Source organism: Sminthopsis crassicaudata, chromosome 4 (genome assembly GCF_048593235.1).
Source record: "Sminthopsis crassicaudata isolate SCR6 chromosome 4, ASM4859323v1, whole genome shotgun sequence".
In the NCBI taxonomy this organism is placed as follows: Eukaryota; Metazoa; Chordata; class Mammalia; order Dasyuromorphia; family Dasyuridae; genus Sminthopsis; species Sminthopsis crassicaudata.
Genome location: NC_133620.1, coordinates 340544072 through 340559706, shown reverse-complemented (window position 1 = coordinate 340559706; position 15635 = coordinate 340544072). Strand labels below are relative to the sequence as shown.

At 34.6% G+C, this 15635-nt stretch overlaps 1 protein-coding gene and 1 long non-coding RNA gene across 2 annotated transcripts in view; one reads left to right on the top strand and one right to left on the bottom strand.

Moving 5' to 3' along the window:
- EFCAB3 (EF-hand calcium binding domain 3) overlaps positions 1-15635 on the top strand; it is a 205631-nt gene that overhangs the window by 39806 nt on the left and 150190 nt on the right. The window contains exons 12-15 of the mRNA XM_074260947.1: positions 483-587; positions 5123-5176; positions 8228-8332; positions 14835-14888. Of these exons, the coding sequence (XP_074117048.1) occupies positions 483-587; positions 5123-5176; positions 8228-8332; positions 14835-14888 (318 nt within the window). The remainder of the gene's footprint in view (positions 1-482; positions 588-5122; positions 5177-8227; positions 8333-14834; positions 14889-15635) is intronic.
- Positions 1-15635, bottom strand: part of LOC141538924 (uncharacterized) — a 150113-nt gene that overhangs the window by 5560 nt on the left and 128918 nt on the right. Inside the window, exon 3 of the long non-coding RNA XR_012481157.1 lies at positions 13859-14072. This is a non-coding gene — a long non-coding RNA (uncharacterized LOC141538924). The remainder of the gene's footprint in view (positions 1-13858; positions 14073-15635) is intronic.

Sequence of the window (15635 nt, the reverse complement as noted above, 5' to 3'; positions counted from 1 at the left end):
TTTCCAAACCTTCTTATACCCTCTTAGCTAAAGCTTAAAAGTCCCTTGTTAGACTTTGTTTTGCCACTGGACTTGGATGATGCTGGAAGAGAGAATGAGAGGCTGATGGCTCTGTGCAAATCTGCTTCACTTGCAGCCAATTCAATTGCAAAGACAGACATCAACCCATGATATCACTGGTCCTCTCTGAAACCAAAGGACAAAGAACAGAGACTCTAGTCATCACAAGGAGCATACCCATGTTTAAGACAAGCCCAGTTATTTAATCACTTATCTGTGGTACTCTAAGTCACTAGGCAGTTATTCTGTTCATACTTCACTGTGTCTGCCCTTGGTTAAATTTCTCTAATCCTAATTACAGGATCTTAAGTGCTACTTCTTAGTTCTTCATTATTGAAATTGATGGTTGAAATTGAGGGTAATGATGCTTTGCAATAAGTAGGTATTGTTCTCATTGACATATTTTCCTATTCTTTTTTAAGGAGAAAAGGTTGCCATCACTGACATAGACAACTTTCTGGAAAATGTGGGGATTGAGTTGTCAGTTCAGGAATTTCAGGAGCTGATGAAAAACCTGCCAGCTGATGGTGAGCATTTATGACAGCTCAATATACTTTAGGGGAGCTGACCTTTGAATGAGAATTTCTAAAACTATACTTACTTAATGACATGTGAGATATCTGATATACACATAAAGATGCAATTTAATGTGCAGTGAATGGAAGTGCTCAGAGCAGAGTCAGGAAGACTGGATTTCAAATCCCATCTCAGACATTTACTATCTATATGACCCTGGGAAAATCAATTAACCTGTGTTGACCTTAGTTTCTTCAACTGTAAAATGGTACTCTACCATGCAGAGTTGTGAAAATCAAATAAGATAATATTTTTAAACAAATTAGCACATTAGTACAGTAGTCATAGGAACTTGATAATGTTTATTCCTTTCCCCTCTGTATATTCATTTAGTGAACATTTCCCAGTATTCCTTAATCTTAATATCTTTCTTCTAAGATTAGCTCCAATTAATACTTTATGTTTATTATTTTTTACATAATTGTTGGCATGTCATCTCTGCCTTATTAAATTGTGAGTTCCTGAAGTACAGGAACTGTTTTTTTGTTTTTCTTTGTATCCCTAGCACTCTGCACAATGTCTGACACACAGTAGGTGCTTAAATACTTTTTGACTAACTGACCAAAGCTGTTGTGTGGAGTAGTGTGCTGGGAAGAAAACATGAGTAAGACATAGTCTCTTCCGTCAAGGAATTTACTGTATGTTAGAGGAAACCAGAAAGAAGTATAGTCAGAAAACCCAAGGTGAATCCTACCTCTCTGACATTAGCTGCAAACCCACTTAACTTCTTTGGAAAACAATTTCTTCTTCTGTGTTAAAGAGATAGAGAAAGAAAGAAGAGAGACAGAGAGCAAAAGATAGAAAGAAAGATACAGAAGACATAGAGAGAGAAGACAAACAGAAATAGAGAAAGAGAAACTAAGAGACTAGAATATATGACCTCTGCAAGCAAGAATTATTTCTTCTTGCAGATGATATGAATCTGATCTAACATAAAGAACTTGAAAGCAGCTAGGTAGCACAGTAGATAGGGCCTAGAATTAGGAAGATTCATTTTCCTAAGTTCATATCCAGACTCAAACATTCACTAGCTGTGGGACTGCAGGAAAATCATGTAATGCTGTTTACCTCTGTTTCCTCATCTGTAAAATGAGCTGAAAAAGGAAATGGCAAACTATTCCAATATGTTTGCCAAGAAAACTCCAAATTAAAAAAAAAAAAAAGAAAACTCCAAATAGAAGCATAAAGAGTGGAACACAACAGAAAAAAGATGGAATGACAACAACATAGAAAACTCTAAAGAGTCTATTAAAAATTATTTGAAACAATAACTTCAGCAAAAGAGTAAAATAAAAAAATAAACCTTTCTGAATTACCAGCCTTTCTGAAATAGCAACAAAACCTACGAGGGAGAAATAGAAAAAAAAATTGCATTTAAAGTGACTACAGAACTTATTAGATATTTTGTATTCCATCTGCAGTCACACAAGAACTATAGAAATACAATAATAAAATACTTATTACAGAAATAAAGTAATACTTAATAAATAGAAATTTATTAACTATCTATGGTCGGCACATGTCAATGCAATAAAAATTGCCCAAAAAAACTTATTTTATTGAGCACAAACTATCAAATTTACAAAATTACAGAATAATTTTTGTAAAGCTATGGGGAAAAAAACCTAAAATTCATCTGGAGAAACAAAAGTTCAAGAATCTCAAAGGAAATGAGAAATTTATGATCAACCCTAACCTTAATTCCTTAACTACTAAATTCCTTAACAAAAAGCTAGTCCTCAATAAGCCTTTAGGATGTTTGTAAAACTCTTCACAAATATTATCTCATGGTATCCTCCCAAAATTCTAGGTAGGTGCTATTAAAATTCCCTTCATACAGTCTAGGTCCCAGAACTCTGATCCATAAATAATAATAATAATTATAACTAATTTTTCTAGAATATTAGATTTTTTATGTGTACTTTATTTTTTCTTCAACTATATGTTTAAACAATTTTAAGCATTTTTAAAAAGTTTTCTATCTCTGTTTCCCTTTTTCTCCCCTTTCTTCCCTCAAATGATAAGCAATCAGCTACAGGTTATACAAGTGCAATTATATACAAAACATTTCTATATTACATTGAATTTTTAAAAACACTTCCCGTACATTATCTCATTTGATCCCCAAGGCAATTCTGTGAGATACAGATACTGCAGGTATTTTTTGGGTCTGGGATTTCATTAACCTAAATTTCCAGTGTAGAAACTTCCTCCACTAATGCAGATCCATAACTTTTCTCCAACATAATCTATAGAATGAGTGTTTGGAGTATTGAGGGGGGATGACTTCCCTATAGTCATACAGTAGAGAGGACTTCAACCCATGTTTTCCTATAACTAAGGCTGGTTATCTATTCACCATCTCTCCTATAATAATTATCATTATCATTATCTTATAGAAACAGGCCCAAAAAGTTTGTCAGGAAACAGAAAAATCAGGCAAATTATCTATCCATGGTCATACAACTAATATTAGTAGTGGGATTCCAAAGCAGGACACTGCTAGATGCTGAGAAAGATATGTTAAATAAGACACAGGTTAAGAACTCTGTCGATTTGTATAGAACACAACAGATAAGGAGTGCTAGACTAGGAATTAAATAGTCCTGGATTTGAATCTTGCCTCAATTCCCTAAGTCCCTGATTGAGGGACTTTTCTTCATGTGGAAAATGGGGATAATAATAGTACCTATTTGTTGTAAGAATCAAACAAGATAACATAAGCAATTTTGTTGTTGTTCATTTATTTCAGTTGCATCCAATTCTTTATGATGCCATTGGGTTTTCTTGGCAGATACTGGAATTGTTTGCCATTTAATTTCCTTCTCTAGCTCATTTTACAGATGAGAAACTGAAGCAAATAGGGTTAAGTGACTTGGCTAGGATCAACCAGCTAAGAAGTGTCTGAGATAAGATTTGAACTTATAAATATGAATCTTCCTGATTTCAAGCCACTATGCTACCTAGCTATCCCAACAAAAGTGTTTTGCAAACTTTAATGTGCTATACAATGTCAGTTATAATTAGCTATTATTATGGTGCCAAAAAAAGATTTGAAACTGTTAAACATAGTAACCTGTTCTTCCTTTCTTGAGTTTCAGCCTTCAAAGATAATCAGTGAATTCAGTAGAGTTTAGGTTCACTTAGGATTTAGAGGGAGACAAAGGATAGATACATTTTGATTAGTTCCCTCTCAAGTGCCCTGCACGAACATGAATATGAAAAAAAATCCCATAAATGACAACTTTGTGAGATATGTATTATATAGCTGCATATTATTTTGTGGTTAAGTATTGACTTCAGCAGGTAAATTTTTAATTTTAAGAGATTTCCTCTGACCCAACCAAAAAAGACTAATCCAGAGTTTTAATGGAAGGAATAAGGAATTAGTTCTTTTTTCCCTGTATAAAAAAGAATAGTTTTGAGTCACTCCCTCCCATTTTCTCCTTCCAAAATATCTGTTAAAAACTCAGGATGTTTGTAATCTGAGTAAAGGTTCTAGTTTATAGCATATAGCATATAGCATATAGCATACAGCATATAGCATATAGCATATAGCAAACATAATGCCTCTAGAAGTATATATCTTGTAGCATCAAAATTTAAATTAGTTAAATGAATAGATTTAACAAAGTTGGCCTTTTTGTTGCCTCCCATTTTTGACATTCCATCTCTACTCTCTACACTTTTGAATTAGCTGTCCCCATATCTGGAATGCTCTCTTTACTTACTTTCTCATCTTAAAGCCCCTTTTTTCTTTCATAACTCTCCTCAATAATCACCTTCTACAATGAAGCTTTTCTGAAATCCCCAACAGCTAAAATTAACATTAGCTTTTATTTATTTTATATATGGTTATGTCATTGAACACTGTAGTCTTTGTCTAAAGGTAAACAGAATCCTTACATCTTCCCCTCCTCAATTCATTGGGAAACTGGTGCAACCTGGTAACAGTCTAGGCCATAGAAAGGCTAATAAACTAACCCCTCCCATGTCTAAAGGGGAAGGAGGAATTAAAAGTTAGAACAAATAGCAAGAAGCATGAGAGTATAGTTAATCATATCACTTTGTAGGTGCAGAAAGGCTGTGTGACAGATTTCCCAAATAGCAACAGCACAGGGAACTGAGAAGTGAGCACAAAAGAAAAAGCAGAGTAAACAACATCCACAGAATACAAGACCTGACATGGGGGAGGTAGAGGTTGACATATATTAAGAGCTCTCACCAGAGAATTGAGAATGGAGCTACAGTGTTTATAAACTGTCAGTGCAGGACTCTGGGACTGTGAGATGTTTTAGCAAACCTAAGGCTGGTGATTTCTGTTTATTTCCCCAGCTTCTTTTTTTTATCAGTAGAAAAAACACAATAAGAGTATACAGGAAAGTTATATATCTCTAAGATATACTCATAATTTTGAATTTTGTAGTTTTCATGAATCTTAACTTTCATCTATCTTAGTGCTTCTTTGTCTTTTTTTTTATAACAGTCAATGGGGAAGTCCCTCTTAATAAACTTATGGATAACTTGCAAATTTCTAAAGGTGAGTGCAAAGCATGCTGAGAAGACAAACCAAACTGGGAACATTTTGAATTTGTTTGATTTATTGTCTATTGCTTCTTTAAGATTGATGTGTACTTTTCCCCACAATAATCCACAGTATTGTTATGTCTTCCTAGAAAGTTCAATAAAGTCAGTAATCACAAAATCACAGAATTTGAGAATTAGAAGGGACCTCAGAGGAACATAGGATAGTTTACCTCTTAGACTTGTGGAGGAGGAAGGAATTTGTGACCAAAGAAGAACTAGAGATCATTATTGATCATAAAATAGAAAATTTTGATTACATCAAATTAAAAAGGTTTTGTACAAACAAAACTAATGCAAACAAAATTAGAAGGGAAGCAACAAACTGGGGAAACATTTTTACAGCTAAAGGTTTTGATAAAGGCCTCATTTCCAAAATATATAGAAAATTGACTCTAATTTATAAGAAATCAAGCCATTCTCCAATTGATAAATGGTCAAAGGATATGAACAGACAATTTTCAGGTGATGAAATTGAAACTATTTCCACTCATATGAAAGAGTGTTCCAAATCACTATTGATCAGAGAAATTCAAATTAAGACAACTCTGAGATATCACTACACACCTGTCAGATTGGCTAAGATAACAGGAAAAAATAATGATGAATGTTGGAGGGGATGTGGGAAAACTGGGACACTGATGCATTGCTGGTGGAGTTGTGAAAGAATCCAACCATTCTGGAGAGCAATCTGGAATTATGCCCAAAAAGTTATCAAATTGTGCATACCCTTTGATCCAGCAGTGCTACAACTGGGCTTATATCCCAAAGAAATACTAAAGAAGGGAAAGGGATATGTATGTGCCAAAATGTTTGTGGCAGCCCTTTCTGTAATGGCTAGAAACTAGAAAATGAATGAATGCCCATCAATTGGAGAATGGTTGGGTAAAGTATGGTATATGAATGTTATGGAATATTATTGTTCTGTAAGAAATGACCAGCAGGATGAATTCAGAAAGGCTTGGAGAGACTTACATGAACTGATGCTGAGTGAAATGAGCAGGACCAGGAGATCATTATACACTTCAACAATAATACTGTATTAGGATGTATTCTGGTGGAATTGGATATCTTCAACATAGAGAAGATCTAATTCAATTCCAATTGATCAATGATGGACAGAATCTGCTACACCCAGAAAAGGAACACTGGGAAAAGAGTGTAAACTGTTTGCACTTTTGTTTTTCTTCCCAGGTTATTTTTACCTTCTGAATCCAATTCTTCCTATACAACAAAAAATTCTTTTCTGCACACATATATTGTATCTAGGATATATACTATAACATATTTAACATGTATGGGACCGCCTGCCATCTAGGGGAGGAGGTAGAGGGAAGGAGGGGAAAATTCGGAACAGAAGTGAGTGCAAGGGATAATGTTGTAAAAAATCACCCATGCATATGTACTGTCAAAAAAAAGTTATAATTATAAAATTAATTTAAAAAAAAAGAAAAAAAAGAAGGGACCTCAGAAGCCAACCAGACCAAACCACACCATAAAAAAAAATATTCCTACCTACCTCTTTACTAAATACACAGGAAGTAGTTATCTGCCATCTTCCTGAAATCTTTCAATAAGAGAGAACCTGCCATGTTCCAGGGTTACCCAATTATACTTTCAGACAGCTTTCTATAGGAATTTTTCCTAAAATCAGTCCTCTAATTTGTCCCCTTACAACTTCTACCCATTGTTTTGCTTTCTTTCTGAACCAAAAAGAACCAGATTAATCCCTTTTGCAAAACCCTTTAAACATTTCATAGCTAATATCCTCTCCTATCCAATCCTGGACTTCAGCCCAACTCTTCTCATCTCTAGGAGAAATGGTCTCAGTTCCTTCAGCTTGTCCTGATACAACATATACTCAAAGTCTCTTCTCCATCAGGGACACTTTCCAGCTTATCAATGTCTTTAACTATGGTACCCAGATATGGGGCTATTAATTACTATTTCATGATGCATGCCTAAATCCCTTATGTTTTTTCAAATTTTGCCAGAAAGAAAATATCAAAATCAAGGTTCTGCATAGTCCAAACTGAAATGATGTATAGATTCAGAATTTTGTATTTAATTCAATCAGGAAAAAACCAATTTTATAATTCAGGCAATAGAGACAGAGTCAATTTATCAAGAGAATTTACTGCCATAATTCACTGAACAGTTTCTCAATTCCTTTTACTTCCCTCCTTTTACTTTTGATTCACCAGAATCGTCCCCAGGACCAATCCTGAGTCCCCAAGTTATATCTTCCCATTCTAGATCACAGGATCACAGATTCATGGGTAGGTGGAAATGTAGAGGCCCACTACTCCAACAACTAGTTCACTCGCTTTATACATGAGAGAACTGAGGTCTGGAGAGGTTAAATAACAAGGTCACAAAGACAGCACATGGCAAGGCTATGGACTCCCTGTTTCATCTGGTCAAGGAGACAGCATGATGTGATGGAAAGCTGTCCTCACAAAATCTAGTTTCTTATCTTCCTCCATCTGTGGTATCCATATACTTGCTAATGCTGGTGGAAATTTTACCACTGTCAGAAGATTTGCTGCCATAATGCCTATGCTCAAATCGTGGCTCTGCCATTTACCTCCTTTTGTGACCCCAAATCCAACAGACATTTGCCAAATACCTACTCTGTGTGAGGCACTGTGCTGGGCACCAGGAGATATGAGGACAAAAACCAAAGCAGCCTTGCCCCCAAGATTGTATTCCACTGGGGGTGGGGGGAGGTAGTATAAGAAAGTAGGTAAATGCAAGAACAGCTCACATAATGATTTCCAGAGAAATAAAAAGGACTAATATGTTATCTCTCCTCTCTGGGGTTCAGTTTGCTTATATGTAAAATGGTGAGGTTGGCTGTTGTCTAACTCCAAGATCCCTTCTAGTTCTAAATCTTTTTAAGTCACATGAGTCTTTGTTCCTTATCATAGCACTTAGAAAAAGATAACATTTTTCACATTTTAGAATCATTGGGTAATTCTCTTATTCCTCTGTCTCTTTTTTTAAGGAGGCAAGATCAATATCCAAAATCTGGATGACTTTCTGAGTAATATGGGGATCAAGATCATAGATGAAGACTTGAAAGAGCTAAAGAAAAAATTGCCAGTTGATGGTGAGCATATTAGATAGCCCTCTTCCTATCAGGGGAGCTTTAACTTAGTGGATTCTATGTGAAAAATTCTAAAATCACATTTGTATGACACAAATATGATTCCAAAAGTTTAGCAAGAGTTCAAGTACTAAAATACTCAGAAGACTTGTCTTGAAGGGTCATTTTCATTGATCCTAAAATCTGCAATCTTCTCTAATATGATGTCTTAGAATATATGAAAAAATAATCCTGGGAATACTATACAGAGTACCAGCCAGGAAAAGGACAGGAAAAGTAAAGAGAAATGAATTGTAAGAGATTATGCGCGGATAGAAAAGAATGAGTTGAAGAAGAAATGGAGGTACTAATTGTGGAGAGCAATAATAAATCCTACCAATGGTTAACTCAAGAATATAGTGGCCATGTTACCAATCAACCATCGTGAGACAGATAACATGCTATGACACATAAGAAGAATGTGAGAGAAGTGAAGTCCTCTCTCTTTACTGAATGAGCTAATAGCTACCTTGGGTACAAAACACATAAGTACAGAGCTTTTTAAACTTTTTCCACTAATGGACTCCTTTTTGCCCAAGAAATTTTTATGCAACTATAGGAATACTAATAAAGCATTTACTGATAATATCATAAAGAAATTTGTTTTAAAAATAATTCTTGGGTATACATATAAGGTATACATATAATTTTATCATTTATTAAAGACAAAAGCAAATTGCAAAGTATTAAGATGGATGTACTTTATTTTTCCATAAAGAATTAAATCTTGGTGGAATATTTAATACTTTTTATTGTTGACAAATTATTCATAACCCTAAGCCTTAGTCTTTTAATCAGATTACCTCTAAATTAACTAATTAATTTAGTTAACAAAAAACTAGATTACCTCTACAAATCAGGTCAGGTACAATATCTACATATCCCTAAGCCAAATCTCCTTAGGCCTAAATACAAAACCCTAAGGACTGAAGAAAATATATTCTCCCTAGAACTAAACTCTACATGAAGGAAAACATGCCCTACTTGCTTCTTAGAATCATTTGCTCTGTATAAAACCTTCTAAGGCCCACCTCCTTGTCTTTGTATTTCTAGCATTTAGCAATCAAATTAGTGATATATTGATTGATTGAAAAGAGACCTTTCCTGATCCTTTTAGTTAGCATTTTCCTTCCCCCCTCATTTCTATCCCTACCAATTACCTTAGTTTCATCTTGTTTTTGGTGTTTTTTTTATATTTACTTAACATATGAATATATTCTTCATACACATATAAATTCCTTGGAAACATGACCTTTTTCTTTGTTTTTGCCTTATATCCTTAGTACCCAATGCGTTCTTTGCAAACAGTAGATATTTAATAAATGTTTCTTGAATTCCATTCAATTGACTGTGGAAACAAATCTACATATCTACAATCCTAGCATCCTAGGAGAATCCAGCAAGAACATTATCTGGAACATCTGCCTTTTTAAAATTCTTTTCAATTCAATAATCATGTATTATGTAACCAAGACTGTGCAAGATAGAATCTAGAGAAACAACTAAATTAGTGTGTCCTAACACTGTATCACTAATGATTTCCTCCTTGATGAATCTGGTCTTCCTGATGATTCTGAATCCCATTTTATTATCCACTCTTCATCTTCTCCACAAGAATAGCATGAGATATTTAAAAAGAAGCTTTGCCAAATCTTAGTTGACTGTCTATAGCATTCCCCTAATCTATTAAGTAGTCCAATCAAAAAAAGAAATGATATTTAGTTCGAGTCTTTAAGTCTTTCAAATATGTTTTTCTTTACTATGATGTGGTTGTAGAAATTGTTCTCCTGCTCTGCTTACGTAACTTGGTTCATACATGTCTGATATGAATTGTTATTAGAGAAGTCTCACTCAGCAATCTCTGTAATCAGTATCCCTTCTCTTTCATAATCTGCTTTAGAATTTTTCCAGGATCAAAGATCACTAGCCTACTAAATTTTAAAGATTCTATTCTCTTTTGTCTTTTGAAAATTAGGACATTTGCTTTTTGTCATTTCTCACAATCTTGTCACTGACAATGATTCAGGACTTTTAGCTGCCATTTCTCTCCAGATCCAAGATTTTAGCTAGGTGACTTGAATTCATCAATGGCAGTAAGGTATTTCCTTATTTATCCTTAGTATCTATTCTCAAACTGCTCAAGTAAGTTTTTTTTTTAATAATTGATACCTTAAACTTTCTTCTTTTATTAATCATTTTATGTAATTTTTAAAATATCCTAAAAAATCATTTGTATTCTCTTTTGGTCTATTCTATCCCCCAGCTGAGTAGTTTTTCAACTTCTAATGTAAATTATTCTCCTTATTTTTTCTTCCAAAGCCCTTATTTCCCTTATAATTCCATTGTTTATATTTCTTACAAATAATCTAATAATCCTATGATCCTCCATAATGCTAATGCCATTCCTCTATTATCTCATTTATACTGTATTTCTGTATGTTTTGTTTGTACGTGATTGTTTAAATGTTGGCTCCCCCATTAGACTCTCCCCTTAATAGCAGTTACTGTCTTTTGCTCTTCTTTGTATCCCTGCCACCATAGCAGGTACTTAATAAATGCTTATTAACTAAGTGGTGGTGACCATGCAATCTACCCCCACCCTAAGTTCTTCATGTAGCTGTTACAGAATTAATCTCTTCTTCTAGATTAATCTCTTTTAGCATCTCTTGATAATGTTTGGTATCTTCTGTTTACTCATATCTCAAGTTTTAGTCCAAGATTTGGAATTTAGTGCCAAGGCCAGGCTCTGCCCTCTCTTGTACTCCTGAGTGAAACACACATGCTTCTTTTGGGTTTTGATGTATTCTTCCTGAGCCGCTGGCATGCTGGCACTCACAGCATTCTCAGACCCTATTCAGAACTCCTGTCTTTCTTCCTCTCTGAGATATCACTTTTTAGGCCATTGCTCTGGTCTTGAGTTACTCTGGGGCATGTCTAATTGGGGTAATACTTGAGATTTTTGACCTGCTGTTCACTTAAGTTCATATCTATCATCATAACTTCTGGTTATTTTTTTATACACTCTCGGGATTGATCAAGCTTACCAATATTTATTTTTGGATTTCTTAGTCATTATTTGATCTGGTACACTTTGTTTCTTCATTCCTGCAGGCGCGCGCACGCATGTGTGTGTGTGTGTGTGTGTGTGTGTGTGTGTGTGTGAGAGAGAGAGAGAGAGAGAGAGAGAGAGAGAGAGAGAGAGAGAGAGAGAGAGAGACAGAGGGACAGAGAGAGAAGAGGAGAAGAGAGGAGAGAAGAGGAGAAAGAGAGAGAGGAGAGACAGAAAGGCAGATGGAGAGAGAGAATAAGGGAAGAAAGGAGAGAGGGAGGGAGAAAGAAAGAAAAAGAGCTACAAAGACAGAGACATAGATAGATACAAAGACAGAGAGATGTATAAAGACTCAGAGAGAGAGATAGACTGAGAGATGGAAAGAGAGAAACAGATGGAGAGAGACAGAGAGAAAGAGAAACGGAGACAGAGAGTGAGAAAAGAATGGAATGAGAGAAGAACTGGAATGAAGGAGAGAGGGAGAGACAGAAAGACATAGAGAAATAGAGACAGGGAGTGAGAGAAGAAGAGAGGGAAGGTGGGAGAGAGGGAGGGAGGGAGGAAGAGGAGAGAGAGATTTAGCATTCCTCTATAACCTTTTATTCCCTATCTTAAATAGAAACTGGAACTATGATTTTAAAATATACACCCACAGAGTTTCTTGATGCTGGGAAAACCAATCAATGAGTGAAAGTTTAGAGGGTAAATTAGAGAGAACATTACAAACAGTGAGAGGCCTCCTGAAGATATCTGAATAATATCTGAATGATATCTTTATGCCAAAACTTGTGACTTATTTCCTAAACTCTTCATCTCTTTGTTTTTTTTTTTCCTTCTAAGTGTTCTGTAGTATATCTACAACATTCTTCTAATATTGTGAAAAAAGTAAACAAGGCTAATCTGACATGACTGGTTCTTGATGAAACTGTATTTTCTTTTTAAGTTACTGCTTCCAATAGTCAATGACTACGGGAATCTAGTGTTTGATAACACTAGATAAACACACTCTCCCTCTTCCTCTCCCTCTGCCTCTGTCTTTCTGCCTCTTTCTGTCTTTCTTTCTCTCTTTCTCTGTGTGTGTCTCTCTCCCTCTCTGTCTCTTTCTGTCTCTCTCTTTTTCTGTCTCTGTCTCTTTCTCTCTGTCTGTCTGTCCCTCTCTTTCTCTGTCTCTCTCTGTCTCTGTCTGTCTCTTTCTCTGTTTCTGTATCTCTTTTTCTCTGTTTCTCTCTCTCTCTCTCTCTCTCTCTCTCTCTCTCTCTCTCTCTCTCTCTCTCTCTCTCACACACACACACACACACACACACACACACACACACCTCTAGAAATGATGAAACAAAGTGTACCAGATGAAATAATGTCTAAGAAATCCAAAAATAAGAATCAGATAACACAAACTCCAGCTTCTGGGATAAGAATTTTTTAAATTTCTGGGGAAACTGGAAAGCTATATGGCAGAAACAAGGCATTGACCAACACCCTGGTATATCTATACCTTATCTTGGTATGGGGTGTGAGATCCAACTGTTGAATCAGTTCACAATTCCAACAATGCATTAGATCATTTTGGAACTATACCCAAAGGACTATAAAACTGTACCTACCCCTTTTGATAGAGCAGTATCTCTACTGGGTCTGTGTCCCAAAGAGATAAATAAAAAAAGAAAAAGGGACCACATGTGCAAAAAGTTTTTGTAGCAGTTCTTTTGTAGTGGCAAGGAACTGGAAACAGAGTGGATGCCCATCATCTGGAGAATGGCTAAATAAGTTATGGTATATAAATGTAATGGAATGTTATTGTTCTATAAGAAATAATGAGTAGGCTTATTTCAGAAAAGCCTGGAAAGATTTACATGAACTGATGCTAACTTATGAGGAGCAAAGCCAAGAGGACACTGTACAGAGTAACAAGAAGATTATGTGATGATCCACTATGATGGTCATTTAAGAAATTCCAATAGACTTGTGATAGAGAGTGAGTGAAAGAGATGGCAGAGAAAACTAAGGAGACTGAATATGGATCAAAGCTTAGTATTTTCACCTTTGTTACTGTTTTTAGCTTGTTTTTTTTTTTCTTTTTGATCTGATTTTTTTGTACTACATGATGAATATGGAAATATGTTTAGAAGAATTGCACATATTTAAACTATTAATGGATTGCTTACTGTCTTGGGGAATCAGAGGGGAAAAAAAGCGAAGAAAAAATTGGAACACAAAGTTTTGCAATAGTGAATGTTGAAAACTATCTTTGCATGTATTTGGAAAAATAAAATATTATTAAAATAAAAAACAAAACAAATGTATATTCAAGTAAAAAAAATTCTTGTACAGGCCACATTAAATAGAAAGTTTCAGTCTATAACCTACTGTTTCCCTTTCTAAATGTTTACCAAAGATCTTTTATTGTTGTTTTTCTTTCCAGGAATTAAAATCTATACACTTACCTATAGTTGGTAGACTATTCTATTCATTTCTTTGAAAATCAGGATATTTGTTCTTCTATAGTCTTGTGATACTTTTCCCATGATGTGATATGATGTTAATGGCAGTGGTTCAGCAATCATTTGTGCCAGTTTGTTCAGGACTTAAACCAAGCCTTAAAGGAAACTGAGGACCCTCAGAAATTTAGGAAATAATTACTTTCCAGAGGCTGATGGTCTGTAAAAAAAAGTCACAAAGATTGGCTATAGAATACAAAACTGGGTGAATAGCATATAGTATAACTTGATCTTGAGCTCACTCCCATTATTCAAATGTCATTTAATGCAATTTTAATATTAATGACCAAAAACATATGTTTATGTTTCCCTTTATGTCTCCTTTCCAGGCATGGAAGCATAAATAGGATATATGACTTTGTAAATTATTTCGTAATTGTTCTATTGTGCAATTGCACAATATGCAATAGTAATATACACAATTGTTTATTGGCTGGTATTGCAGCCAAATGTGAGTTGTTTTTAAATGAGGGAACTATGATGCAAAAAACAAAACAACAACAACAACAAAAAATAATTTGTATTTGTTCCTGAAGTTTTGATGAGCATGAACATGGTAGCTTTTTCTTTCTCTGCTGTAACAACACAACAATGTTTCTGGGACTCTTTTCTTTCCATAAATGCTTTGACTGATATTATGGAAGATGTGCTAATATGAATGCAGATTTTGTTTCCATAATGTTTCTTTTTTACTGAGAAGATTTAAGATCTTATAGGAAAGAACATGAGAAACCACATTAAAGGAATAAGTGTACCACCAGTAATAAAAGTTATCTACATACCCACCAAGAAAGAAAATAGAATAAAAGTCTATGGTTCATGTTGAAAACTGAATTGTCTTTGGTTTCATAATCTCAGAATTTTATGCCATTTTTTTCTACCATCAATTCTCACATGTTTAAATTGTCCTTATCTTATATAGCTCATGGGAAGACTGATCTGAGTACACTGATAAATGAAGTGAAAGCTTTACAAGGTGAGACTTTATGATGAAAAAATCAGGTAAAATGGAGAATTCTGATGCTTCGGATTAAGTTAATTTTTTTTTTTTTTTAAAAGCCATTTTTGGCTTTTATTTTTATATTCTTTAATCTTTCAACTTCTTGTAACAAAGAAAAACAATTAAGTAAAAAGCTGTGCCTGACAGTGTATGCTACATTTCACCTCCAGTAATCAATTCTCTACTGAAAAAAAAAAAAAAAAAAAAAAAGGAAGATATGTCTCCTTTATCGAAATGTCCATCAAAATTTGGCTGTTTTTTAGTGGTGTTATTTAAATTACTGTGGTCACTATGTATTATTCTCTTTATATATCCTGCCTTCTTTTTGCATCACTTCATACAGGTCTTCCCATGTTTCCCTAAAATCTGCATATTGTTTCTTAAAGTACAATAATATTCTACTGTATTTATACACCACAAATGATTTAGCTAGTCAGCTGCCAAATTTAATTAAGGCCACTAGGGGGCATAGTGGATAGACTGTTAAGATTAGGAGTCATGAAAGCCTGATTGAAATCCTTCCTTAGACACTTAATAGCTTTATGACTCTGGGTTTATCATTTAAACTCGCTTCAATTAATCTATTACTGTTAAGTCAACAAGAATTTCTTAAGTTCCCACTATGTGACAGGCAGTATACTAAGTGGTGAGGATAAAAAAAAATGAAGATAATCCCTGCTCCCAGTGTTCTGCTAGACTCAGGGGAAAAAAAAAAAAAAAAAA